The 27,235-nt window shown below is 54.1% G+C and overlaps 1 protein-coding gene across 3 annotated transcripts; it reads right to left on the reverse strand.

The window, feature by feature from the left end:
- Positions 1–1,617: 1,617 nt before the first annotated feature.
- Positions 1,618–27,229, reverse strand: EHD3 (EH domain containing 3). Of its 3 annotated transcripts, none has more exons than XM_029937999.1 (7): positions 27,003–27,229; positions 24,732–24,836; positions 18,020–18,196; positions 14,905–15,002; positions 7,426–7,838; positions 6,606–6,770; positions 1,618–3,803 (listed from the first exon to the last, which is right to left on the reverse strand). In XM_029937999.1, the coding sequence occupies exons 1-7, from the start codon at positions 27,227–27,229 to the stop codon at positions 3,276–3,278; spliced, it is 1,713 nt and encodes a 570-aa protein (XP_029793859.1). In that variant the 3' UTR covers positions 1,618–3,275. The 3 variants fall into 3 exon arrangements, with proteins under 3 accessions (XP_029793859.1, XP_029793862.1, XP_029793860.1); XM_029938002.1 differs by lacking the exon at positions 27,003–27,229 and adding an exon at positions 25,336–25,370; XM_029938000.1 differs by lacking the exon at positions 24,732–24,836.
- Between the last annotated feature and the right edge of the window lie 6 nt (positions 27,230–27,235).

Below are 27,235 nucleotides of genomic sequence, written 5' to 3' on the forward strand. Positions count from 1 at the left end.
TGTGGGCTGGGAATGCTGCGTGTTTACTTTTGCATAAAAGCTCTGCTTATCTTTCCTGAATTAGGGAGAGAAGGTGATTGGCACAGGAGATGTAGGCCGGATGGTTTCGCAGGTTCAGGTCAAGTGGCTCCCCGCCCCCCCAAGGCTTGCTGGGACCACCTTCTCCCCAGCTGGAAGCCATCTGCTCTCAGGAGTCCCTGCTTGGCCGTGCTCCTCCCATCCCCCACCCGGCACAGGCTCTTGCTGCATTATCAATGTCTGTGTAAATGCCTCGCTTCCCCCACCAGCTCTTCGAGAGCCAGAACTTGATTTGATCCATCTAGAATTGTCCCTGCAGCACAGATGGTGTTTACTGAGCATTTTTGAATAGGTCAAAGAGCGAATCTCTACCTCAGGGCTTTTTCTGCTGGACGGTCTCAGTGTCTTCTGAGTCAAAGAAAGAATGGATGAATGGGTGGGTGGGTGGACAAATGAAAGAATCAAGGATGGAATATGGATAGAGGCCAGTGAACCTCACAGAGGGAAAACCAGCAAGCCTGTTCTCCCTGGATGGCTCTGCGGATTCTGACCAGCTAGCACATAAATACAGGCTCTTGGAACAGAGGGGGCAGGTGGATGTGCGGTGACTCAGGGGGACAGCTCTCCACTCTGCAGACTGGGGCCCAGGCTCTGCCCCAATGGCAGTGTCCCCTACACCAGCACACAAGTAGATTTAGCTCTAAGGCGCCAGGGCCAAGCTCCGCGGGGGCGGGGGCATAGAGCATTGCTCTCCCTATCTGACAGTGTCCGTGGCCTGGGTTGAGTCTTGTGGGGGAAGGAGCAATAGGACACTGGGTCTCTAGGGATTCTTGCCTGTGAAGCCACCACCATGCTGTGCCCCTGCTTTTTACACCAAACGTTTTCCAGGCCAAGGCTTGAACCTCAGGCCAAAGCCTGAAAGAGGACAGTCGCCTGAGGCAGCAAGAGCCAGAGGGACGGCTCCAGAGAAAGTGCCTCTTGATTGTTCCCTCAACCATCGAGAGGAGCCTCAAGTACCATTTCCTCTTTCTCGGGAGATGGGAAACGTGCCACCACACATTTCCGTGCCTCGCAGATCTCTCGGGGCCAGAGTCTTAAAGAGGCAGGGAGGAGGGGCAGGGATGTTCGAGGTAGGAAGGTGCACATGTATCCAAGTGGCAGAGGGGTAAGGGGACAAACACACACCCTTTTTTCTTCTTACCTCTTTCTGCTCCCTCCTTCGTCTCAAAGACAGGCACAGAGCTAAGAAATGGTCCCTCTGCTGTGCTTAGCTCTCAACTTAGAGGTTGGACCTCTTTGCCTTGGTCTTGCCTTGCCCTTCATTCTGGGAGAAAGAGAAACACGTGCGTGCAGAAGGAAGCCCAGAGGTTTGGGGACCATCTCCACGCGAGAGCCGAGTGCTAGGGAGGGGGAGTTCCATCAGGCCAGCCTGGACAATCCCGGGGCCTGCGGGCTTCAGGCCAATGGGACGCTGTGTGAGGATGCTGGCTGTGGGCAGCCCCTGCCAAAGATGCCCCCACGAGCCCCACATAAGACTCCAGCCTCCCTCCCTTGACCTCCCCCAGCCTCCTTCAGAAAGATGCTCTGTGGCCAAGCAGGTACCAAAGGATAACTGTGCTATATTAACAGGAAGACTAATGACAAATGCACTGCAGTAGTAAGCACATCATAGATACATAGAATATGGTCTCTATAGTCTGAACATAGATATAAAATAAGTTATGCTTGTTTTTGTTTTCCATCACAGTAGGAGTAGAGCATACAAAGTGACTAGTTCAGTGGCCACAAAGCAATCCAAGGAAGAAACCATGAAGGAGGGCACAGGGCACAGAGAATGGTGGCGACGTGCCAAGGACGCTGCAGAGTCGCGGGGGCTCCAGCAGGGAACAGGACCTCAGACCTCTCACGTCAGCCCTCTTAGCCAGCACGAGGTCCCACTTGATGGCAATCGGTAGCTGCATCTGAGCGCCCTGGGTGGGCGGCCAAGTGGGGACAGGTGCCAACAGCACCCAGCAGGCCAGCCTACTCTCCCGCTGGTGCTATTGGACTTCTGTTATTTTAGGAACATGGGCTGCAGAGCCAGACGGCATGGTTTGCTTCTGTGATGTGACAGATGGCCAGACTGATGGCCCACCACAGGCTGGCTGGCCCTCCTCCCTCGCCGCCCGCTCTGGGAGGCTGAGGTGCCCTGCGTGCATGGTCTGTTCCCCAAGGTTCATCGCCCCCTAGCGATGCTGGGATCCTTCTTGCACGTGTCGCCGCGATAGAAGGGAGGGTCTGAGGTCCTGGATCTGAATCGTCTCTCTACCACACATGACCTCTGTGACTCTGGGAAGGTCACCTAAACTCCTTTGAGTTTGCAAAGGGGAGGGGGGGGACTGATGCCTACTTCCTTAGGGGTTGGTGGGGGCTGAGTGAGATGATGTACGTAAAGAGCCAAACATAGCTCCTGGCACACAGGCCGGGCTTGATAAATGGGAGACGGGTCTGAGCATCCAAACATCAGGGCTGGATGGAAAAAACACAAACCTCACAAAAATCTGTGGAATAAAGCCACCTTGACTGGCTTTGGCTTGAGGATTTAGGGCAATTTCTTTCCTTTCTTTCCTGCCAATTTTTTCCTCTCTCTTCAGGTCTGGGATTCTTTGAAATGCAGTAGGGGTAGGGTTCAAGGGCAGGTATGCCCAGGCAGACACAGCCTGAGCTTAGGGCAGCACACAGCTCAGGGCCATCTCTCTTCAAATCTGGGACCAGGCAGAGGATGATTCCTTCTACACCATCCCCACCCCCAACCCCCGCTCCTGGCAGCGGCCCCTCACCTCACATCTCTCAGACTTGGAGCATTTTTTCCCACTGGGAAGCCAAAGAGAGGGTGACGGCACTAAAAACAGTGCAGTGCCTATTGAATGAGAAGCATTTTCCATCTGCTCTGGGCCTGGGAATGTGGAGGTGGATGGGCCACCTGTGGGGAGGTGAAATCCCTCTGTGGGTGGTGGGAGATGGGACAGAAAGAAGTACGGAGACCCAGGTTTGAACTTGGGGCCCTGGGAGCATTCTTGTGCTCTACAATCCTGAGAACTTGGAGATGTGTCCAAAGACCAGTCTGGAAGCCTAGAGTTCCCTGTCCCCTCTCATCTGCAGTGTACTTCTCAAGATGTGTGTGTGTGTGTGTGTGTGTGTGTGTGTGTGTGTGTACACGCGCATCTCATTCTCCCCATCTCCTCTACTGCCTGTCTGCTTTGAACCTCCTCCGTCCATCACTCAGCAACTTTCCTCTTGGATGGGGGCAGCAGGTGGGCAGGCAGCTCATTGGGCAGCTCGTGCCCCTCCAGCTTGACCTTGATCAGGTGGTTGGCCAGTGCAAACTCCTCGTCATCCAGCATGCCGTCTTTGTCAATGTCAGCCAGCTTCCAGATCTTGCCCAGCACGCTGTTGGGCAGTTTGGAACGCACCATCTCCTTCTTGGCATTGGCACCTGTAATCTTGCCGTCCACCGGTGACAGGGTGTAGAAGATCTCATCGTACATGGGCTTGTCCCTGGCTACCACCCACTCGGCATCATCAATGCCCTCCCCAGCCCCCTCCCCATAGCCATGCCCGAAGGGGCCGTGCAGCGTGCCCTCGAATGCTCCGCCCTTCACCATCTGCACGGGTCTCTGGGTCTCCTCCTGCCGCACCAGCACCATGAGCTGGGCGATGTCGTGGGCCAGCATGTCATCCACCACCTCCAGCAGCTTGCTCTTCAGTGGCTGGAATTTGCTAAAGTCCTGGGCCTGCAGCTGGTCCTGGGGGGAAGGAGAGAAAAAAAGGTCAAGGTAGAAGGCAAGGGAAGGAGCTACTTCCCCTTGTTGGGGACGCTGCCTTCTGTGAATGCTGGAATGTTCACAGCCCTGGAGGCTAAGCTGCTCACAAAATCAAGAAATATTGAAAGACAAGAGAGAGGCAAAGAAAAAAGGCACACTGGCTCTTGCTGGAAATTTTCAGGAGAGAACGGTTGCAGGGTCTGGGGAAGAAGAAGAAATGGAACAATATTGGTTTGATCCAGTTATCTGGATTCCCTTGAATCCTCTGGAAACCAATGGCATTTCTCTCTCAGCTAGTTTTGGCTATTGAAGGGTGGCTCCCGCATGCTCTGTCCTCTGAGACCGAGGCGTATGGGTCTCTCTGCTTTAACCAAGGCGGTAATACTGGAGAACATTGCAAAGACCTCACGGCGTGATCTCGTTTGCTCCCCTGGAGCCTTTCTGAGGGAGAGGAATTACAGTCTATCCTCATTAAGGGAAGGAAAGACTGGGGCACGGGCAACTAAAAACAAATCCTAACAGGAGCCAAGGCTCATCTCCAAACCAGTGATTCTTACCTAGGCTGCACATCGGGATTACGTGGAGAGTCGGCAAATACCTGCTTCTCCCCTGGGTGTTCTGACACAGTAGACACAGGAAGGCAGACAGACAGAGTCTGTGAAAGCGCCCCTTCCTGCCTTCCCGTGACAGCCACACCACACGGCAGAAGAAATATGTCCCACTTGCCACATCTCTGTGATTCTGAGAAGTCTGAGTCTAGAACACCCAGCTTCTCCTCGGCCTTTTCAGTGACAAAGTGAGAGCTCTCTGCTCCTGCCCTTGGCTTGGACCACAGCAATCTCAGGACACTGGGCAGAGGCCAGTGCACAGGAGTCTCAGGGGCAAGCACATCGAGTTCCCTGCAGAAAAATGCAGAAAACACCCACGGCGGCATTTCAAGGGCGAGTGCTAGCTTGTGCATTTCTCACCTCCCTTCCAAGGCAGGGCCAAACCTGGGAGGCAGGTGGGGGCTGGTGGGGGCTGGTGGGGGCGTACAGGGAAGAGCAGACAAGCCCAGGGTCCCTGGCATCTCTCTCAGCTTGCCTGCGTCCAGGTGTGTTTGGTGGGGTTCCAAACAGGCATCCTAATATCCTAATATCCTAATGTTGGGGGGACCACAGTGGGTGCTCCCATCATCCCACAGAGATGGCTCATTGGGACAGCCATTTATGTGACTGGTTCAGGGCACTGAACAACAGATCCTAACGTTTGACTGGCAAACAGATGTGAAGGTGAAATCTTTATGCTGCAAAAGGATTTTTCACATTAAAAATGAATAGAGTCGTATTTTCCCTTTCAAATGCTGTCTTCCTAAATGTTTGCTTCCAGAGCATAACATTCTTTTTTCTAACTTTAATTTTTTTTTTTTTTTCAGAGAGAGAGAGGGACAGAGGGAGGGACAATCTCACGCAGGCTCTATGGTCAGTGTGGAGCCTGACTCAGGGCTCGATCTGACCACCCTGAGGTCATGCCCTGAGCTGAAATCAAGAGATGAAGGTTCAACGGACTGAGCCGTCCAGGCGCCCCCAGATCTTTACATTCTTAACAGAAAGAGAAACTAAAAGTTGGAAGTATTCCAAGCCACAGCTGAGTGACAACCCCGAGTTATATTAAAATAATTCTGAAATTAGTAACTGGCTCATGGTAGGTGGTTCCAGGAATGAATGGCTACATGAACACATGCATTATTTGAATGCCTATTTTTTCTCTTCCTTTTAGCACATAGGAAACTAAAAATGCCCATTTGGAACCATACGATGTTTTGAACCTCCAGTCTTAAACCAAAAAAGGAGTTCCCAAGCCAAAGATCAAAATCAACAGCAAGAGCAAAAACAATATTACTACTATATGTGCTGCTATTCTTTAGAAAATTCCCTAATTCTTAGAAACCTTTTACCTTAAAATAATTACAGAACCATGAGACGCTGCAAAACTTGTACAGTTAGGTGCCTTGTGTTCATCACTGTGCTTCCCCCAGTGGTGACATCTGAACTCAAGACTACATTTTAAGAGCCAGGCTCTGTGCTAAGCCCCTTGCATTTATTATCTCACTGATGCTCATAGTGTACATATAAGGTGGGTGCTTCTGGAGCCTGAGGTTAGAGATGAAGAGATCGAGGTTCACAGAGTATCCAGTTAGCATTGGTGTGGTGGTTTCTCGCTTGGACTGTGGGGATGCATTCCAGCTTTTCTACCAGCAGCCTGTGTGAATAGCGTACTCAGAAAACTGCCAGCAATCAATTACACAGGTTAATTACCTTTGTAAACCTCAGTCTGCTCATCTGTAAAGGGAGGGAGAAAATGCCTCCCTCAGAGGACTACTTTGGGGACTAACGTGAGGAACCAGGTGTTACAGTGCCAGGCCCAAGATAGGAACTCCCGGTGTACCCCAAAGGTAGCAATCTCCAGTGCAGATTTCGGCTTCTCTGTGTCCCACGCTGCTCCCAAGTGGGAGATCAGAGGTAAATTAGGTGCTCAAGGGCCTAGAGACACTGTGTCAGGTGACATTCCATTTCACGTGGCATGGCAGGATTCTAAGCCTGTGGTGGCCATGACTGGGGGAGGCATCAGGCAAGCATCATGGTACCCCAGCCTCCCTGGGAGCACTGGGGCTCTGTGTCCTCCCCAGACCCAGATACGACAGTAGGTGGCCCAACAGGGAGCACAGACCTGAGCCATCTCCTTGCCTTCTGATCCTGGGCAATCAGTCTATCCCTTGTCCTGGAGCCCCAGACCCCTGGTTACCTGCATCCTTTTCAGGTTGGGAAAGTCCCCAGGTGAGATCTGGTGCTCCCGCTCGATCCGGCCGTAAATCTCAGCCAAGTTGTTCACCAGCTCCTTCTTCTTATTATCCTTTCCGAACACCGACGGCATCTCCTTCTTCAGGGAGCTGATGATGTAGGCATGAACCTGAGAAACGGGAACAGAGGGAAACCTTCTGCTCAAGACCTTTGATCTGTTCCTTCCCTCCAGGGTGGCTCTGGCCCCATCTCTTCTCGTATATGCCTCTTCCCGCTGCTACCTTAGAAATAATTCCTATCTCACCCCCTCGCACTCTCATTGCTGGCAGCGCTGAGCCGTTTTCCTAGATCACACGGGAAAGGTGAGATTATGGGGGAGGTTAAGCTCAAGACAGTTATAGGGATGGTAATACCAGTGATGATGTTGATGATGAAGCCAACAAGAGCTAACGTTTCCTGAGCACCTCTGAGGATGCCAGGCACTGTGACGGGGGTGACTGTGTTAGATTCCTTATCTTACTTTACCCTCCCCCTACCTTCATTTTACATAGAAACAGGCACAGAGACTAAGGGCCTTACCAGGGTTGTGATCACATTTCATAAACTGTGGAGGTGGGCTCCAATCTGGCCACCCCACACCAGGGCCTGTGACCATAACCAGCAGGCTATCCTGCCCCTGCTACTGAGGGGGCTCAGCTGGTGCCCATGATTCAGGAGCTAGAGGAGAGGACACTGATCCCCCCTCCCCCCACCCGCGGCAGCCCTCAGCTCTCGCACCTGACCCTCCCGTCCCGAACCTCCCCGTCTCCCGCGGACAGTCTCACCTTGGCCAGCCTGGCTCTCTTGATGAGGTCATTGAGCTTGCGCAGGGCAGCATTTCGGGGCAGACTCTGAATATCTCTGAACAGGTCCTGCTCCTCCGCTTCAAAGAGCTTCCGGTTGTCAGGGATGAGAAGGGGGTGGGACCAGAAGGAGCCGATGTAGACCCGGATCACCTCCGGGGTGTTCACAATCTTCCCCAGGGACCACATGAGGGCCCCGTACACCCGCATCAGCTGCTGCGTCTCGATCTGGTCCGCCTTGTTCAGCACCACCCGCATCTTGTCCTCATGGTTCTTGAGGGCCTTGATGACCTCCGAGAACTCGTCGGAGATGTCCAGCTTATGGGCGTCGAAGAGCAGGATGATGCGGTCCACCCGCTCGGCGAACCACTCCAGGACCGCCGCGAAGTCATACCCTGCGGCAGAGGCGGAGGTGGAGTCACGAGGGGGGCCTCCGCGCACAGGGAGGGGTGCGGGGACAGGAGGCCGGACACAGATCGCGGTCTTGGGAGTCACACCTGGGTTCCAGCCCCCGCGCCCCAACATGTTCTGTATTTGGCTTTGAACATGTTAGTGTCCCTGAGTTCATACTCATAGCACCTGATTAATGGAATTATAAGGACTAATTACACTCCAAGCCCAGCACATAGTTATTATTCACATCATTATTCCTATTTAGTCTTTTTGTTTAGGCCAAGAGGCTCTTTGCATTCAGGGACAGGGCTCAGGAGTGTGCATTGGGAGGCCTGGGCTCTGCCCAGCAATGAGGCAGGGGCGTGGTCAGTGCCATGGAGATGCTGTGGCACAGTGACTCAGCCAAGACCACCCCGTGTAGGAGGCAGCCACTGGGGCATGGTACCCGGCTCTCCAGCCCCAATTTCAGTGCTTGCTCCAGGGGGCAAGGTGTTCATGTCATGGTCCCATTTCATCCCTGCAGCACCCTTTGAGATACACAGGATGAGAAGTCTCACCCCAGCTTTTCAGAGGAGGAAACGAAGGTTCAGAGATGATGTGACAGTCAAATAGCCCCTAAGCAGTGGGGCTGGGGCTGGACAGCGCCACCTGGGCTCTGGGCTCCCTGCACACGTGGAGGGCAGCCGTCTTGCACGGGGCCGCCTCCCTGCCTCCCCAGCCTCCTTTCTCCTTCCCTCCCCAGGGTAGGGACCATTGGGACTGTGGCTGTGGCTCGCAGGCCTCGGGCAGGGCTGTCCCGAGAGCGTGCTGCAGCTCCTTGTTAGTAGATCCCAGAGCAACTGCTCCTGGCCGGCTGGTCGGCCAGAGCCTGCAATTCACGGTGTGGAAGCAGAGGCTCGGGGAGTTCGTAGGGCCACGTGGCAGAAAGGAGAGGGGCTGGAACCGGGGTCATGTCTCCCCATCCCAAATCGGGCCCTCTGGTCACCCCTCCGTGGACTCAGGAAAGCAAAGGGGCCCAAGAAACTGGAGAGGAAAGAGACTCCCACCTCTCCCACCTCTCACCAATCTTGGATGGCACCGGCCATGCAAGAGGGTGCACAGCTGCGAAGGCTTGGGAGGGGGGTAAGGGCAAGGCTGACCAGCCCCAACTTCAGGGTAGAGGGGGGCAGTAGCAGCTCAGTGCTGCCAGAAGATGATGGCCCCTTGCCCCTTCCTATCGCCTTGGTGTTCTTGAGGTAGGATGTGCTCTGAAGGAGTCGCCTGATGAGCACTGGTCTGGCAAGCTCACTTCTAGTTTCTGTCAGCCATCAAGTTGCTGTGTGTTTTTGGGCAAAGAGCCTTGCGTCTCTGGTCCCCAGTCTCTTTGCCCATCAAAGCAGGGAGCTGGACTGGAAGATCTCTAAGCTTCCTTGCTCCCTTCTTCGAAGACCAGAGGTGAGGGTGGAGAGCACCACAGGACGGATGAAGGGGAGACCTGAGGAAGGCCTTGCTGGACAGGGAGAAAGGAGCCTGGGGGCCTCTGTCTTTAACACCTTGGGCGGGGGGTGGGGGGGGGGGCCTGTGTAAGGTCTGCTCTTGCCTGAGGACAGGCAGTCGGCTTCTGGAAACCTTTTCTGGGATTTTGAAAGCACAGAGGCTTCCTATTCACCTTCCCACTTTTGCAAACTCTGCACGCTCTGACGAGTGCTGACCATCAAGCTGCAGTCAGTAATGCCAGGCACTTTGTCCCCAGGTTTGGCTGCGGGGACCCGAGGACCAAGTGGCGAGGCCACAAGCTTTCTCAGAAGCTCAGCCTCCTGCTCCCCGCTATTCAGAGCCTAGCAGCCTCCAGAACAGGCAACTGTCTCCAGGACTGGGTGGGGAGGGATGGGGCTTAGGCACATCCTGGAGTGGGAGCATCTGAAAGGCACGGGACTAGCTCTTTCATTTATCTTCTGTGTGACCTTGGCAAATCTGAACCTGTTTTCTCAGCTATAAAATGAGGATGATAACACATGAACAATGGTCAGTGCTAGAGCCATGGCAATAGGATTCCATAGCACAGGGAGGGCCTGGGTCAGTCTGGAGGACTCTGCCCTAATGTCTGGGGTGACAGGTGCCCTTCCCCAGCTGGTCTTGGGAATGGGTCTGAGACCCCCAAAGGAACTCCTGAGCACCTGCAGCAGCTCAAAGGCTTATGAGACACGAACTAGTAAGTGGAGGGAGATTGAAGCCCCAAGAGATGGAGCAGTGAAGCTGGTCTTCCTGGAAACTCTGGGATTATGCGTAGCGAGTCTGCTGGCTCCAAGAGATCTGGTCTGCAGGCATCGGGCCCAGAGACTGCTCAGCCTGCGGGGATCTGGGGCTCTCCCCTCTAGCCTTGAGCTCCAGAGGACTGGAGAGAAAGCATTTCTAAGTAATGCCAGGCAGGAGGAAATGAATGAGACAAACGCAATAAGCAAGGCAACTCCTTAATCGCCCGCTGGCTTCCTTCATGTTCTGAACAGCAAAGCAGGGAGGCGGACAGGCAGTACGTTTCTTTGTATTTTTAAATGTCTTATTTGATCCTCATAACTGTCCACTTGCCAGGAGCTTCATGGGGCACACACACCTTACAGGGAAGGGAGGGGACCGAGAGATTAGGGGCTGGCCGCGCTCACACAGGCCGGATGTGGTAACCTTGGGACTAGACCCCAGACCTCTGACTCCAGTCTTACACATAGCCATGTATGAGGCTGAAGCTCAGGACTGAGCCCTCAAATCAGGTACTTGTGGTGGGTGCATAAAAGGTCCTATCCTGCCCCCACCCCAATCTCTTTTAAAGAGATTTAAAGACATTTTAGCCAAAGAGAAATAAAAAGGGCATCAATTTTCAAAATGTGGGAAGAATTCAGATGTCAGTGGGGAACAAACGCCACACTGCATGCCTTGGAGATGTAACGTTGGAAGTGGCCCAACAGACTCATCGCAGGCCTCCAATGACCATAAGGTTGACGGCAAGCTCTTGTGACACGCGTCAGGACCCTGCTGCTCTGCTCTGGCCCATGGTGGCCACACAGGCGCATATGCACAGCATGGAGTCTGGGGCCCCTCTCCAGGGAGAGTCCAGAGATGGGCAAGGGGCGTAAGGCTGCAAGGACCAGCCTGGACCCTCCAAGGTGCCCCTGGAGGGAATGATAGATGAGAGTTGGCTCCATTGTACTCCCTGAACTCTCTCTGGGCAGGTGATGCTAAACCACTCAAAAGCCGCTAGACTGGGTATCAGGAGACCAGCTCCCATGGCAGCTTTAGGGCCTGGGCATGGGGTTCCCCTGCTGAGCTCATCTGTACAGGAAGGGACCCATGGGGAGGAATGGGAGCCCCAGGCCCAAGGGGTGCTTTTCTAGGGTGGGGCCTACGGGAATGTCTAGCTGACAAGTAGCCAGGAAAGGTGGTTCCCAAGTGTAGGGACACGCAGGCTTCCGGAGGCCCTCCCACTCCTGCTGCATCCTTGCTTCTTCCCAGCAATGAGCCTGGGGCCGGGCACATCCTGTCACTTCCAGGAACTGCCTCCCTGCCCCTCTGCTGCCTGTCCCAGGGCATCTTCATCCAGAGACAAGTGCTGGCCCGGGACCTCCTGGGTTCAGGTTCTCGGATGTCCCCTGCTTCCTGTCTTCCCCTCAGATACCCACCCCGAGGCCTGGGGAAGAGGGGCCATACCCTGAACAAGGACCACACTTCTTCCAGGCCTGGCCCAGGGCTGCGTGCTCCGTCACCTGAAGCCCGTGGCCTGGGGAGCCCTTGGGAGCAGCTCACTTTCCAAAATGTGGCACCCTGGGGCCCCCAGACCAGAGGCAGCTCTGTGCAGATTTGAGAATGGTGCCGCTTTTCGTTGGCGAGACCCAGCACTGCATCTGGCATGAAGCTCGGTGAATGGGGCGTGGGCTAGACTGTAGACTCTACACGCCTCTCAGCTGGGGAGCTTGTCCAGGGCAGCGCGCAGGATTGCCCATGGGTCCTGTCCTGTCCTGAGCCGGCTGGAGGGAAGACAGAAGCACCAGATCTGTGGTGCAGCCAAACTCAGAGCTCTGGGGGCCCCAAGCAAGAAGTTTCACAAAGAGCATTTGGTTCTGTGCACACGTGTGTGTGTTGGGGGGTGGATAGTGTGTTTGGAGGGAGTAGTGGGTGTGTGTAGATATGGGGGTGTATATGTGTGTAGGTATAAACTGAAACTACCAGGTTCCATGACTGGGAAAGGGTGGGAGAGGCTCTGCATACTGGAAATTTCCCTGATACCTGAGGGTATCTGATGTCCTTTCATTCCTAGTCTCCTTGGAGCGCTGAGGGCAGCACTGCCAAGGCTGGCGATACAGCGTCGGTGACAAGCTCCCAGCTCTGGATTTTATCACAGGCTGCTTTTGCCAGCAGCTGCAGGGAAGGCAGAGAACAGACTGGCTTGTGTAGCCATTCACAGGGCCATCACTTCTAGAAGTCAGTGTGTGGTGGGAGGGGATAGGAAGGGCAGGCAAGGAAACCAAGCACCCAATTTGCTGAGGGCAGCCACTGAGGTCCAAAGATGACAGCAAGCGGGGAGATACAAGAACAGGAGAAGAATGGAATGGGGCAAGAGCTGAGGAAGATAGGAGTCCCTGGAAGCAGGCTGCCACATACAGCTGCACAGGCTGTGCACTGCACAACTGTAAGGGAGGCCATTTGTACAGATTACTCCGAGATTGTATAATGGGCAGATAAAGGGGAAAGAAGGGAGCACACTGCCATCCAGGCCCAGGGCTGATGTCTGTTTCCATTACCATCTGTAGACCTCATAAGGTCCTATGATGGGTATCATTATCCCTTGTTACAGAAGTGGACACAAGCTTAGGGAAAAAATGTGACGTGTTGAGACCCACACTGGTTCTAAACACCAGGGCTCTGACCTCCCAGCCCAGTGCCTTGGAAGTCCCAGAGGCTGGAGTCCTCTGCGGACCCACCTGTCAGGCTGCACTGCCTCCCAGGTACACGTGCCACCTCCTCCCTCCCCAGCCCCCAGGTGGTTCAGAGTGAAAAGTTGTGGCTCTCCTGAGCCTTCCTGAAGGACACCCAGGCGGCTAGTGTGAAACAGTAAATCTCCTTTAGGCCTAAACTCAGGATGAGGCCAGATGAAACTGGGGCAGAGAAGGGTGGGGGGCTGGTAAGGCGGGAAGGAGGGTTTAGGGAAACAAATAGAAGTGATACAGAGAGCCGACCAAGCCTCCCCTCCACAGGGCTTGGACCCGAGACTGCAGTGCTCACGAAGGTCCAGAGGAGAGGGCAACGAGCCTCTCTTCCCAGGGCCGTGGGCTCTATGTCTCCAAACCATCTCTGCCTCACCCCTGCACCGCCTGGAGCCCAGGCACCCCATACTCCCTCCAGCGCTGTCCCACTAATTTTGCATGGCATGTTAACACAAGGCCCCTTGCTGCTTTCTTTCCCCACCTCGTGCCGGGGGTCACCTCCTCAGTGAAACAGGAGGGAGAGGCACGGCTTTCCTGCTGCGGCCTCTGCCCAGCCCTGCTCCCCACTACTCAGCTGAGGTTGCCGAGAGCAGGCTCTGTCTTTCCTGCAGGAAAGACCGGGGTGTAGGGGCCCTGGCGCAGGCTGCCGACTCAAGGGCCTCTCCCGCCATCTTTCCTGTCTCCCCTCTGCCAGGGCGGGCTGTCCCCACTCACACAGCTATGGGGGACTGCCACAGGGCTGAGCCGGGTCCTGCCACCCCAGAGAGAGATCTGCAATAGAGCTGCTCCCCCCAGAGAGGAAGCAGGGCCAGCTGGCAGGAGTGCTCGGGGCCAGTCCAGTTGTGACACTACAGGCCTGTACCCGGGCCAGCACCAGCGGCACTTGGGCCCCCTTAGTACGTGCCTGGGGGCACTGGCTTGTTACCCGTGAGGCAGTGGGCTCCCCTCCCGGGGGCCCCAGAGCCTGGGGTTAAGCGGGTGCCAGGGCCTGCCTGGCCTTGGAAGAAGGGTTTCTGGGCCCCACAGTGGTGACACAGACCTGCCGCAGGGCAGACCTCGGCAGGCTGCAGAGCGCAGGGGACCACGGCACATGCGGGTGGGAAGTAGACAGTCACCTAAGGCCACTGCCCAGAGAACCCTGCCAGTCCCAAGACTTTCCTTCCCAGAGGCCGACTTCTGAGTGCGGACTTGGTTCCAGACCTGGGGTGGGAGTGGCTTGGCTTTGCCTTCCAGAGACACAGCCCAGAGAGGGCAGGGGGGCTGCCCAGGGCACACAGCAGGAGGTGGTGGGAGAGGCTGGGTGGGGGGCTAGGAGCAGACTTCCCTTTTGTACAGCATTGTCTAGCATGTTAGAGCCAGAACAAACCTGGTGATGATGATGATTACTCATGTGTACTGGACACTTGCTACGTGCCAGGCAGAGGGCTTTGTGCCTGTATTAGTTCTTTTAGTCCTCCAACGAGCCTATAAAGTAGAGAGAACAATTTCCCCCTACTTTACAGATGCATAATTGAAGGACCCTGCCCGAGCTCACTCAGCAAGGACATGGCAGGCTGGCACCAGGGTTCCTGCTCCTCGTTGCCATACCCGGGGTCCTCCCTTCGTGAGCAATTAGCCCATCTCTCGCTAGAGGGAACAGTTTTCCAAGTGGGGCTGCACACCCAGCTCCCCACTCTTGGGCCCAGAGCACGCTGGCCTCCCCATGTTACCAGGATGAGGTTCTCAGTGGGCCTTCCCTGCAGAGCACCCCAGGCCAGGGCCCCTGGGGACTTCGGGGCACCCCAGGCCAGGGCCACAGGACCTTCAGGAGCAAACCAGGGTCTGGCCCATGGGTAGTGCCTCTTGGAGAATGAATGTACCCGAAGAGATAAGTAAGGCAGATATTGCTGTGTCCTTTTACAGATGAGCAGACTGAGGCCAGCTGTCACCTGAGCTACAGTGGACCTGAACCATCCCCGGCCTCTACCTAGCACTGTCCCCCACAGTACACCAGGCACCTGCTTGTCAAGGTACAGCAGGGTCCTGGGGGGTCTAGCTCATAGTACAGAAGCAAGGGGACATACAGGGAAGGACACAACACAGAGACAGAGTCGATCCCAGCAGGTGCATTGCTTACCTCGGCTGATCCTCTGCTTCTCCCCAGACAGGATCCCTGGGGTGTCGATGACGCTGATGCTCTCCAGCACTGCGTTGGGCAGCTGAGCACACACAAACCTGCACAGGGCGAGAACAAGCCCGGCTGTCCTCTCACGGGCTCTCGGGTACCCTCAGGCGTTCAGGTGCACACCAGCCTTCCCAGCCCTGGGGCAGACATTCAGAAGCAGGGCGGCCTTCCGATGCCGGCCCCCAGGCTCCAATCCAGACTTAGCCTTGGCCCTCGGCCCGGGCCCTGTATTTGGAGGATGCTCCCTGGGTGATCCTGAGGCAGCCGTGTTCCTGCATTTGTGAGCCCTGCTATCAGGGACACTAAGATGTGCAAACCTCAGCGTCTGCCCCCAAGGTGCACATTCTGGCAGGGAGAGGAGGCACATGTGTAGGCAACCACAATATGAGGTGCAATGGGACCAGCACCTCCAGGGAGGTCCGCTGAAGGGCTCGGGAGATCCAAGGTGGAGAGATGGCTTCCAGGGATGGCTTCCTGGAGGAGGAGGCACTGGTGCTGGCCTTGATGAATGGGCTGCAGCACCCAGGAACATGTATTTGGGCTTCCAAATGCATTGCTATCGAGATAGTAGTCAAGCCTCATTAAAGGAAATATGTCTAGGGCTACATCCCGAAGTCTCAAAACACAAATTGGTAAACCTAACCTGGGCCCTTCTTACTTCAAGCCTTCTCTCTTATATCCCATTGTTGGTGGAAGCCAACCAGGGGTCTTACAGTCTCAGGTGCACTGGGCCTCCGTCGCCCAGTGAGATGGGAGAGATACAGTGTAGGCATGGAGGCTGGGACTCACGCTAGGGGGCGTTAGGGAGGGCTTCACAAAGAACTCCAGAGTGGCCAGAGTGGGGCTGAACAGGGAGGCAGGCTTCAGATCATGAGGGCCTTGAAAGGTTTGGATTTTATACTGAGGGTGACAGAAACCTGTATTTACACCAAGGAACATTTTAAGCAAGAGTGACTCAGATATGATGGTTGTCAAGTCCAGCTGAGTTCATCAAGTCTGTACACAGCGCTTGCCCCGTGGCTGCTGCTGGGCTACGTGATGGGCTGGAACAGTAAATGGCACAGCCCCTGTCCTACCGAAGCCCATGGCTCCTCGGGCTCTATGGCACACCCAAGGATTCCATAACAAGCCCCACATTCTGCTGAAGCTGGCGTGAACTGGGTTTTGTCACTTGGTGACCCGGTAGCCATGTGCATGGGGCTGGTGTTTGGGGCAGGGGCTGTGGCTGAGGCTTCACCCAAGCTGAGCTCTTGGGAATGAGAAGGGCAGGGGGCTGAGGGTGGGTGGGTCCCACTGAGGGGGACACTGGGTCACAGGAGCCAGAGGGAAAGGGGGCAGAGCAGACAGGGAGGCAACAGGAGGGCCAGGGAGCTGAGGGGGAACAGTGGCTAAGAGTGACGGGGTGAGGTCAGGGTGGGAAGCCCCCATTGCTCTCCATCACTAGAGGTCACGGTGACCCTCACACCGGCAGCTGTGTTGGGGGAAGCCATGTTCCCCAGGTAGGGGGATGGGGAGAAATGAGGAGGTCTAGTCAAGAAACCTCAAGGTGGCAGTGTCTGCTGCAGGGCTGTGGAGAGGAGATATTTCTACATGGAGGGGAGGTGGGGAGAGGGTGGTGTTGTCGGAAAGAGAGTGGTCCCTGAGGAGCTGGCCCAGAAGCACCTGTGGGGAGGAGAGGAGGCAGCTCTCTGCAGACTGGGGAAGGGAGAGGGGACAGATGCAGGTGAACTCAGTGTATGAACAGATTAAAACCCAACCCCAGGGACTCCAAGGACCCTGGCTTCCATTTTCTCTAGAATAGGAGGCAAGGCCATCTGCTGAGGGAGAGGGAGGCCATGGGGGTTGGAGCATGTTTGGAACATGACCCCTGGGCATCACTGAGACGAGAGCCAGATGTTTGTGATGCAGCCTCCCTGGGTGTGGGTGCAGTGAACTGGAGGCTTCTGGAAGGAGGCTTCCTTGTTCCCTGTTGCCCTTCCCTCAGACATGGGTGGCAGGTCCCCACTCAGCATCAGTCTAAACGCCTGTCCTTTCATTTCCTGAGTGCTCCGGGAGGAAGGCACAAACCCTACAGGGCTCGGGCTTCTGCTCCTGGGGCTCCTGCAGCGAGCCATATTCTTCCATTCCTTGGAGAAGGATATTACTCTTAGCCTATTTTACAGATGGGAAAAGTGAGGCACAGAGAAATTAGGTAATTTGTCTAAGATCCATGGTGCCGTTTGGTAGGTTTGGATCCAGACTCTTTGATGCCGTTACTCTAAATACCTCCTACTCAAGAAAGTAGTTCACACTGTTTAAGAGCAATGCACATGTGAAATTGTGGTGTGGCTCCATGTGACAAGTGTGATTAGGGGGCAGCCTGGTTACGCAGAATGAGAACGGGAATGTTGGGCCAGCTTGCCAGGCATTCCCTACAGCTTTTGCCACTCAGACGGACACAGTGACCCTGGTGACTGCAGGCTTAGGCTTGTCCTAGGGGAGGGCAGGTGAGCTGTCCAAGGTCACTCAGGGAGTTTAGTAAGAGAGGCGGTCCTCAAACTCAGGACTTCCACCATCAGCCCAAAGGTTCCTTCCACCCAGTAAGAACAATGTCTGGGAACAGAGAAGAACCTTCCTCTTCCTCCTTCCAGTCTAATGCAAATCCCTTCCATAGTACAGCTGACTGCTGAATTATGAGAGGGTTAAGCGCATCATTTCCACCACCCCACACCCCACAGTGGAACATTCACATATAAATGGACTCACATGGAGTGGAACATTCACATATAAATGGACTCACGCAGGTCAAACCTGTGTTGTCAAGGTCAACTGTATAGACAAAAACTGGGAACTACACAGAACAGCCCTCTGCTTTCACTGGAGGGAGGTGCAGACTAGGGGGAGGTGAATTAGCCCAGCTCCTACATCCCTAATCAGTGGCGACTGACTCAGTCACATTCCCAGCAAGAAAGGACCAACCAAGAGACTCTGGGTATGGAAAAGGCACCGAGCCTCCCAAGCCCTTCCTTGTCATACCCCAAGAAGAAGAAAAGAGAACACCCAGGATATGTGTTCCCTGAGCACTCACCTGTTCAAGAAGGCATTGCCAAAGGCGTTCAGCTTCCTGAAAGGTTTCTTGGGATCCACCACCAGGGCGTTCCCAGGGATGATCCCCTCCACCTGTCCGTGCATCACGGCAATGAAGGAGTCAGTGGTCGGCTCAGGCCCAATTCGCATGCCTGGGAAATCCTGTTCCAGGAGGTACCTGGCAGGAGGGAGCACAGTCATGATGCAGGGATTCTGTTCGCAGAGCAAAGCTGCATGTCTACCAAGGCAGGTGAGGATGGGAGTCACGGCAGAGGGGCAGAAGGACAGCAATGACATTCCTTGGTAGGGACAAATTTTCACGGATGGGGAATCTAAAGACCTCTGGGGAGGAAGTGGGATTTTAGCTGAACTGAAAATATCTAATCTGTTCTTCTTGGTCTTTATCTTTTATCTTTTCTGAATCAATGGTTGGAGGGTGAGGAGATAACACGATTTGGGCTCAGAAATAAAGTACAGGTTGAGATGGACGGCTGCACAGAGTACAGCAGATTTTATAGGCGAAGGCGGCCAGCAGAGAGGCTAGATAAGAAGGATGCTGTCCACAGACTCCGCTGGCTTAGGTCTGCAAGCCAGCCATTTAATATAAAATATAAAGATAGCTCCTACATCACACCGTGTGAAGGGCACACTGTACCAAGTCCATCTCCATGCATCTAAGGCCGCTGGTCCCACTCTCTAGCATCACTGTGAGGCTGTGGCACACAGGTGTTTCTTTTTGCTCTTCTCCAGGCCTGGGCAGTAATAGCCCAAGACCACTGACCCCCTCCACAGCCCCTTTTAGAAGTCATGAGCAGGGGTGCCTAGGTGGCTCAGTTGGTTAAGCAGCTGATTTTGGCTCAGGTCACGATCTCACAGTTCATGGGTTCAAGCTCCACATCAGGCTCTGTGCTGACAGCCCAGAGCCTGGAGCCTGCTTTGGATTCTGTGTCTCCCTCTTTCTTTGACCCTCCCCTGCTCATGCTCTGTTTCTCTCTGTCTCAATATTAAATTAAAAAAGAAAACATTAAAAAAAGAAAAAAAGAAAAAAGAAGTCATGAGCAAAAAGACACGTGAGCCAGAGAATGAAGAGAAGGAATATGGAGGCCTCCTGGACCTGTGGTCCTCAGCCCTGGTGTCACATTTGAGCTACTGTGTGGCTGTAGCCACTGGCCTGTTCTAGGAACTCCCTTAATTCTGATGTGTGGCTAGAAGACATTGTGCTCTAGACCAGCCTTCCCATTTCACTGATAAAACCACTGACACTGACACTCAATAGCACTTCCACCTGCCAGATGTCACGCTCATCGCTTGGAGAATGTCATCTTCATTGGGCTGCACGGCGGCTACTGAGGAAATTGAGGCTTAGTAGGGTTATGTGGCTTTCTCCAAGTTAAACAGTTAGCAGTGCAGCTGGAATCCAAACCCGGATCAGTCTAACACCAAATCCTTTGCTCTCTGGCCATCTTCTGCCCTGACAGCAAGCTGATCAAGGCCCCGCAGTTTGGGTGCAGAGCTGGGAATGGATGCCACAACTCCAGGGCCTGAGCTCCCTGCCCACCTTAAGCCTCCCCAGAATGGGCCTGGAGCAGGGGTCCTGTTCCGCCCAGCCGGCTCATAGCCAAAGGGACCGATGGCGTTTCTTCTGGCTTGTCATATCCTGCTTGTGCCTTGGGGAAATGTTCTCAGCTACTCTCACTCTGAGGCACAGGGTGGTTCAGGCCGGGTTGCTATGCTCCCTCCCCAAGGAGCCATCAAGGAGCTGCTGCCCAGGGGGCCACCCCCACCTGTGCTGGAGGGGTTTCAATTGCCTTGGGGAACCTCCCATCTTCCTCCCAAGAATCCAGGTGTGAAGGCAGGATTTCCTTCCATTGGAGGACCATTTTGAGAGCTGGGCACCTGGGCTGCGGTAAGAATAAATGACAGCAGTGGCACACGTGGACAGTGCATCTGGCTTTCTCAAACCCACGTTCTTCAGGGCCTCAGAGGAGAGACAGGGTGTCACAGCAGCCCAGGGCCAGCAACCAGGGCTCTCTAACCATGAGGAACCTTCAGAAGGTATTTGTCCTCTGTGAACCTCATTACTGTCCTCCATAACATGAGAGGTCCTAATTCTGACTTTTGAAGCACCTGCCATATGCCAGGAGCAGTTCTAGACTTTCTATGGCATTATCCCACTTCATCATCCCATCTCTGACATGAACACCATGGTCCATACCATCAAATGGGCCTAATAAAAAGCCCACCTCATAATGTTGCACTAGATACAGGCCTTAAGCACATAAACAAGTACCCGGTGCCAAGATTACCATTCACTCTAAAAAGGAGGAGACACGGGTCAAACAATGTGCCCCAGGATATGCAGTCAGTAAACAGCAGAGCTGGGATTTGAACCTGGCCCATGGACTTGAGAATTCATGCTCCTTACCTCTACATTCACTGTTTGGGTTCCTGGAGACCAGGAAATGCAAAAGAGCCAAGCCCCCCAGGGACCAGAAGGAGGAGTGGACCGAGAGGGCCACGAAGGAGTATGACCTGGATGGGGGCTGGCCAGGGGCGGGGCTTCGGTGCTCACACCCCCAGGAATGTACTCATCTCCGTGAACACCCGCTGCTGGGGTTCACAGCTCAGTCTCCATGAGTGGGATGGGGCCCACAGAAGTGGTTGCTATCAGGGACCAGAGTAGGGCCAGGGCGGCTGGCTCTACAAAGCCGTTCTCGGAACCCAAAGCTGCTTCGTGAGAGTCAAGGCTGCATCCGGGAAACCCCACCCATTCTTGCCTGTGCGGGAAGGGGGCACCTGTGGGGGCCTGGGCCCCACAGGGAGCATGGCGAGTATGAATTCTGAGGCTTGAGGAGAGTACCAGAGGTCACCAAAGGCCTCAGGGACAGCAGAAATAGAGATGGACGGAAAGAAACATTGCTGAGGCAGCCTCAAGCATGCCCAGCCCGAAGAAGGCCAAATGCAATGATGAAGTATCTTCCGGACACAGGCGTCTCACATTCCAGCCCCAAGAGAGACGCGGTGTACCAGCAGCTGAACAAAGGGTGGCGCTTCCCAGCATCCCAGAGGCCACTTTCCAGGACGTACGAGAGCCGCAGCCTCGGGCAGCCAAGTGAGGGCCTGCAGGCTGTGCCCGCTGTCCTGCCGCCTAGGCTAAACCCACATGACCTCCAGTTTGCTGAGCACACACACACACACACACACACACACACACACACACACACGGGTTTGGAGAAACATAGAATCCAACAAGGCCACCAGCAAGTCCAGGGACACAGGCGGGCCAGGCAGAGAACCCATGGCGGGGTAAATTCTCAGGGACATTTGCGTAAGGCCTGCAGCAGCGAGTGCCCCCCGAACAAAGCCACCACTGTGTCCAGAAGGGACAATCTATTGAGGGAGCTCATCGTGGCTGCTCGATGGGGAGTGATACACATCGCCTCTGTTGCCAGGCAAAAGCGTTCCCACAGTGGTGTAAAAAAAGAAAAGTGAATTCAAGCCTCGGTGGGAATGGCAGAGACGGGGACCCGCAAGAGTCACGAGGGCCAAGCAGGCGGAATACCTGGTGTCATTCTGGGACCTCTACCCAGATGACTCCACCTCATTGGTCCCAGGAGCATCATGGGATGGCAGCATTATTTCAGTTCTGCAGTTGAGCAAATTGAGATAGAGATTGCCCAACTTGGGGCCAAAGAACACTATTTAGAGGACCTGAGGGCTGAAAAGATTCTGGTGCCCCCCTCCCCCCCACCATCCCATGCAAAATGAATAACTACTAAAGCACAATATAGGTGTGAGGAAGTCCCAGGGGATTCTGATTTTTCCCAGGAGGAGGATTTTTCTTCGCGGGTTTTTAAAGCAAATTGTTTTCTAACATTTTCCTCATGTGTTTGTGTCCTGCTTGGCTGGCAGTCTAAGCATGTGGCCTGCTTTACTGGTGACCTAAGCACCCAGGGTAAAGGCATGGGGCCAAGAATCTTAACCCGGTCTGCCTCTGGGGTGTCCGTGTCCGCCACAGCGGGGGCTGGACCTCAGGCTGCAGCTCTTACTTTGCAGATCTTGAGACTGAAAGGCACTTGTTGCTTTCTGCTCTTTGTTCTAGGTATCTGTGTTGTACATCTGTATCTTTGGTCTCTCTAAGCCTTGGGGGTCTTAGCTTTCAAACAGGGTCAAAACATTACTTGCCCTTTTGGGTAATACTGGCCTCAGGGAGGTTTTAGGGACACCAGAAAGCACCCCAAAATCACAAAGCGAGGTGGCGGACGGGAGACCTTTGATGGCTGTGTAGAGGGCTCAGTCAGCTCTGTGCTTCACAGAGCAGCCAACCTGTCCCTGGCACACCTCGGACTCTGCCAGGGGGCAAAGCGACCTCAGCACAGAGGAGACTTGTGGCTGGGCTGTCAAGCCTCCCATTAGCCTCCCCTTGCCTTGCCCACCCTGGCACAGGCCAGTCACCCAGTCCACGACTGTCCCAGCACTGCCCACGGGATCCCCTTCCCACCCCTCCTCCAGCCCTTGGAGGGAGACGCAAGATCCTCGAATCCCTCACACCCCTCCCCTTTCCCTTTATCCCAGCTGTGGGTGGCCTAGCCCAGGGCTTCCCCCACCCTCCTGAGGGCCAGCCTCTAAGCCTCCGCTTAGAAAATCAGCTAGAAAGAGGAGAGCAAATGAGAAAGCCCCAAGCACAATGGCTGGGACATAACTGGTGCTACATTGGTTCTTTCCCTTCCTAATTGGAGAGTAAGACTCCAAGGTGGTAGTTGTTCTTCACACGTTAGAGATGAGGAGACTGGGGCTTGGACAAGGCCTTCCTGACAAGGTCTCTTAGCTGGTACTGTTAGAGCCGGGATTCTGCTGAGCCAGACTGTGTTCTTTTCATGGCCTCACTCCACTGTCAATGGAATAGAATGGAGGCCTTTGTCCAGAGGTCCCCCTCCTATACCTACCAGTGGAGGCTTCTCCTGATGACCTCCAGACTCCTGACTTTCAAGGCAGATCTTAAGCCAGACCTAAAGCAGGCCGACTCAGTTCCTCTGGCCTAGGGCGATCTACTCCCTTGAGTAACACTCAGGCTTTGTCAGAGGTTTCCACTCGGTGCCCCTGAGGGATCAGCAAAGAAGAGCCCTGACAGGAAAAGGATGTCCCCTGACCTGAGCAGGAAGATAGGAGCGAGGTGTTGCAGACTGTGGCTGGCAGGATAGACCTTAACAGACGTCAGTGGGTCTGCCTGGAATGGGTGGCCCCTGTCTCTAGTCCTTTGGTTTTCTGGACAATCATCTTTCACCTGGCGGCCATGCTCTAAAGCTGGGGGTGAGGCCTGAGCAGCAGGGACACCAGGGGCCGTCATGAGAGACGGTGCGACACAGCCAGATGCTGACCCACCTTTGTGGGAGGATGCAGAGAGCACCCTAAAGAAGTGGGGGAGTCCAAAGCGCCCACTGAGTAGCCCCCCACTTCACCCCTGCAGCCCCACCACATGCTCAGACTTCAGAGTCTGAGTCCCATTGCAGAAGGGCCGCATGATCCTCAGGACCAGCCCAGACCTCCCCAGGCAGACCCAGGCAGCTTAGCTCCGCCAGCCGCAGGCCCCACACTCAACCCCCCAGTCCTCTCCTTCAGTTCTGCGGCGGTCCCACCAGGCCTTCCTTCCAGCCCACTGGAGCACCAGGGTCTTTCTCAGCCCCCTGGGCTACCTCATATGCAGCTCTGGGACAGGGGGTGGAGGTAGGGAAGGGGAGGGGAAGCACGCAAGGGAGCAAGGGTTGGAAGCTGTGAGGGCCAGAGAGAGGAAGAGTGAAGGGAGGGGGATAGCAGCAACAGGAGGAAGGCTGCCAGGGCCAGAGGGACACAGGGCTACTGTATCTGAAGAGGCGGCCTGTGTGGAGGGAGCAGCCACGAGGCCAATTTATTGTTTATTTTATTGGTCGGGGTTGCTGGGCCTTAGGCCAGGGAAGTTATTTCAGGCAGAGAGCATAGCACATTAATTAGTTATTAGAAAAATGTCCTTTTCTGCATGTTCTTCCTGAGATGAGAATAGACCCCGTGGCAAGTACATATAAATGAAAGTGGATGGACACTCAGGAAGCACAAGGCCAAGGGCCAAGGAATGAAGAGGCAGGGCCATTTCCGAGGGAAACGTCCCTCACAGGTCCAGGCCTGGCCGGAGCAGTGAATCTCGGTGCCCCAGGCAAGAAGCAGGGCTGGGGTGGGGGAGGCACCCTTAGCTACTCCCAGTGGAGCCTTCTTGGCCCTGGGGGAAGGGGTGTTGTCTCCACTTACCCTCTTGGAAAGCAACTCAGAAATAGGATTCTTAACACCAAAATCTTAAAAAAGTAAAAAAATTAAAAAACAAAACTGTATAACCTTTGACCTAGTGATTTCACTTCTGGGATTCGCTGAGAAAACAGTGCAATAGGTGGGAAAATATTAGGCATAGAGGCATTCAGAGCGATTCGACAATTAGCAAAAAAACTAGAGACAGCCTAGAACCTGCAAAAGCAGCGATCGGTTAATGAATAATTTGCATATACACATAGTGAAATATCACACAGCTCTTAAGACTATTGCTTACAAAGACTTAAATTTCCATAAAAAATGCTCCTTCTCTAAGTGAAATAAATTAGCATACAGAATTACATTATGGCATGATCCCAACGATGGTATAAAATAGCTAAAAATATTGGAAAGATATATATATATATATATACACATACATATATTTAAAATGGTCTCCCCCGAATTGTGGTTTTATGGATGATTTTTTCTTCTTCTTCCTCAAATTTATTCTTGTCTCCATTTTCCAATGGGAGGAGAAATAGCTGTTCAGTGGAGTTAGTGAAAAGGAAGGAAAAGATATAATTTGGTTTCAGAGGGCTTCCCGAGGCTGTAAGCCCTGCTAGTCTGCTGGCCGACCATCCCTCAAGGGGGGTGGCTGTGGCTGCGGGAGCTAAATTCAGTTACTACAGGAGCGAGCGAGCGAGGGGGGAGAACTTTTGAACTTGGAGGATAAGAGGGCGAGGGAACTGCCTCCCCGGGGCCTGCCTGTCTCTCTCAGATAAGGAATAATCTATGGGCAACTTGCCTCTGCCACTCTCTTAGACCCAGTCAACAGCCAGCGTGACTCAGGCAAAGCCAGGGAAGTGTCTCAGGCGAGAGAGGCACTTAAACCTGCAGCTGCTTCAGATCCCACCCCCAGGGACACTCGCCTTTCCCCAGCCTCCCTCCCACTTGGTACATCTTTCCTGGGAGCCCCTGTGGCTGAGACCCCAGGCGAGGCCTCAGGGAGCGGAGGCACACTAGTAAATAACAATAACGTACTAAGGGTTATGACCAGGCATGTCCAGCAGGCCAAGGAAGGCAGCGTGAGGGCAGGAGCTATCTGCAAATGACCTGCATTTCCTGTGGGGCACAAACCAGGCCAGGTTGGAGGACACGGATTACAAAGGAAATCTTTGTACAGAACCTACGTAGCCCTGAAGCGCCTTTGGCAGCAACTAAGGGAAATGGATCAGATCAGGGGTTCTTGCCATGAGATGACACACAAATTTGTGTATTTGTGTGTGTGTGTGTGTGTGCATTTTTCTACAGATAGAGCTTTTGTCGGATTTTCAAAGGATCTACTGGCCTTTTTAAAAGTTGAGAAAGCAATGGATTAGATTCAATGCTAAGAGCCCTCAGGGTTCTAAGGATGTCAGGTTTCCAAAAGCCGGTAGTTGCCCACCCCGTACCTCCTGTAGTTCTTTAGAAATCACTCAGCCCCTCAAAGCTGCTGAGCCCAAGGCTGTCCACCCTGCAAAGAAAGGGAAGCCCAATCTGGTGCTCTGTTCAGACATGACATGTTAGCATTGTGCAAGCCCTGCTCTCAGGCTTGTATATAAGCTTACTGTTAGGGGGAATTAGTAGCTAGAAAATTAGCAAGCTGACTGTTAACTTTTCTGCCCTCCTTGGCAAACAAAGCACAGTGCTTTGCATATTGCAGGTGGCCCGACTATAGTAAGATTTGATTTGAATAGAAAGAGGACCCCTGCTTTGAAACCTGCAGGAGATGAGCACCACTGATTTTGGGAGGCCACAGCACCCACTGCCTCACCAGAGGGGTCTGACTCAACACAGAGGGCCACAGAGCACCTGCAGCAGTTCGGCAATGGCTGTAAATGAGGCCAAAGAAAACCGCCCGGCCTTGTGTGGACTGAGGACTAGAGAGGAGCCTGTCCTGAAAAGACGGGAAAGACTTGTTATTACTCCAGTGGGCAATGCACAGAGCTCCCTGAGTGGAGGGTGGACAAGCTGAGTCCCCAAGGATCCCTCCAGCCCTGGGATTCTGTAACTCAAGGGAATAGATGACTCACCATCAAAGCCACAGGCATTTAGCCAAGCGTGTCTTCCTAGGCATCTAGGACCAGCCTCCCAGGTGGGCCTAGTACCCAGTTAACACAGCCTGGGACAGTCATTAACCCCTCTCTGCCTCCATCATTTCACCTGCCAAGTCAAGGGGCTGACTGAGTCGATCGCCAATGTCCCTTCCACCTCTAAAAGACTTAATAATGTTATTACTAAGCCATTAAGAGCAAACAAGGGAAAAGAAAAAGGCATTCTGCTTCTGACCCTGCTTCTGTCCAGTCTCTGAGAGACAGATGTAGGAGGTCTGCTCAGAGAAGGAGACTGATGAAAAGGACAAGCATAAGGTGCTCTTATGACCAGGAGCTTTCTCACTTGAACCTCCTGGGCCTCAGTTTCATCATTCATAAAATGGAGAGAATAGGGATGACCCTGAATTTTTAACACTTCAAACGGACCTCCTAAGCCAAGGGCTAAGTACAGCAGAGAGGCGCTAGGTAGGGGGAGAGGAGGGACCAGCAATGAAATTTGGGGTAAGCTTTGGACACACAAACACCAGAATTTCTTCAGCGCCCTCAACGGAAGGCTTCCGGTTTTGCGGCAGGCAGGAGGGGTCGCCAGGAGGAACTAGGCACGGGGCGGCTCACCTGATGAAGGTGGTCTTCCCAGTGGAGTACTGGCCCACCAGCAGGACCATGGGCTTGTTGTCGAAATCAGCATCCTCCAGGGCGGGCGAGTGAAACTCGTGGAAGCGGTAATGCTCTTCCAGGGGCAGCAGCTTGGTCTTGTAGAGTTTCTTGAGCCCTTCGCTCACCGTCTGGAAGACCTCGGGGTCCTTCCTCCGCCGGTCGTCGGAACCCAGCCAGCTGAACATCGCGAC

The sequence above is a fragment of the Suricata suricatta genome, chromosome 4 (genome assembly GCF_006229205.1).
Source record: "Suricata suricatta isolate VVHF042 chromosome 4, meerkat_22Aug2017_6uvM2_HiC, whole genome shotgun sequence".
Classification (NCBI taxonomy): domain Eukaryota; kingdom Metazoa; phylum Chordata; class Mammalia; order Carnivora; family Herpestidae; genus Suricata; species Suricata suricatta.

What these genes read in the sequence shown, in the direction of transcription:
- EHD3 (XM_029937999.1), bottom strand. Translation starts at nt 27,229, where the DNA reads ATGTTCAGCTGGCTGGGTTCCGACGACCGGCGGAGGAAGGACCCCGAG. An exon ending in GGCAATGCCTTCTTGAACAG is followed by an intron (nt 15,003 to 18,019) that starts GTGAGTGCTCAG and finishes CGCCCTGTGCAG; the next exon opens with GTTTGTGTGTGCTCAGCTGC. An exon ending in AGAGAGCCAGGCTGGCCAAG is followed by an intron (nt 6,771 to 7,425) that starts GTGAGACTGTCC and finishes CCCGTTTCTCAG; the next exon opens with GTTCATGCCTACATCATCAG.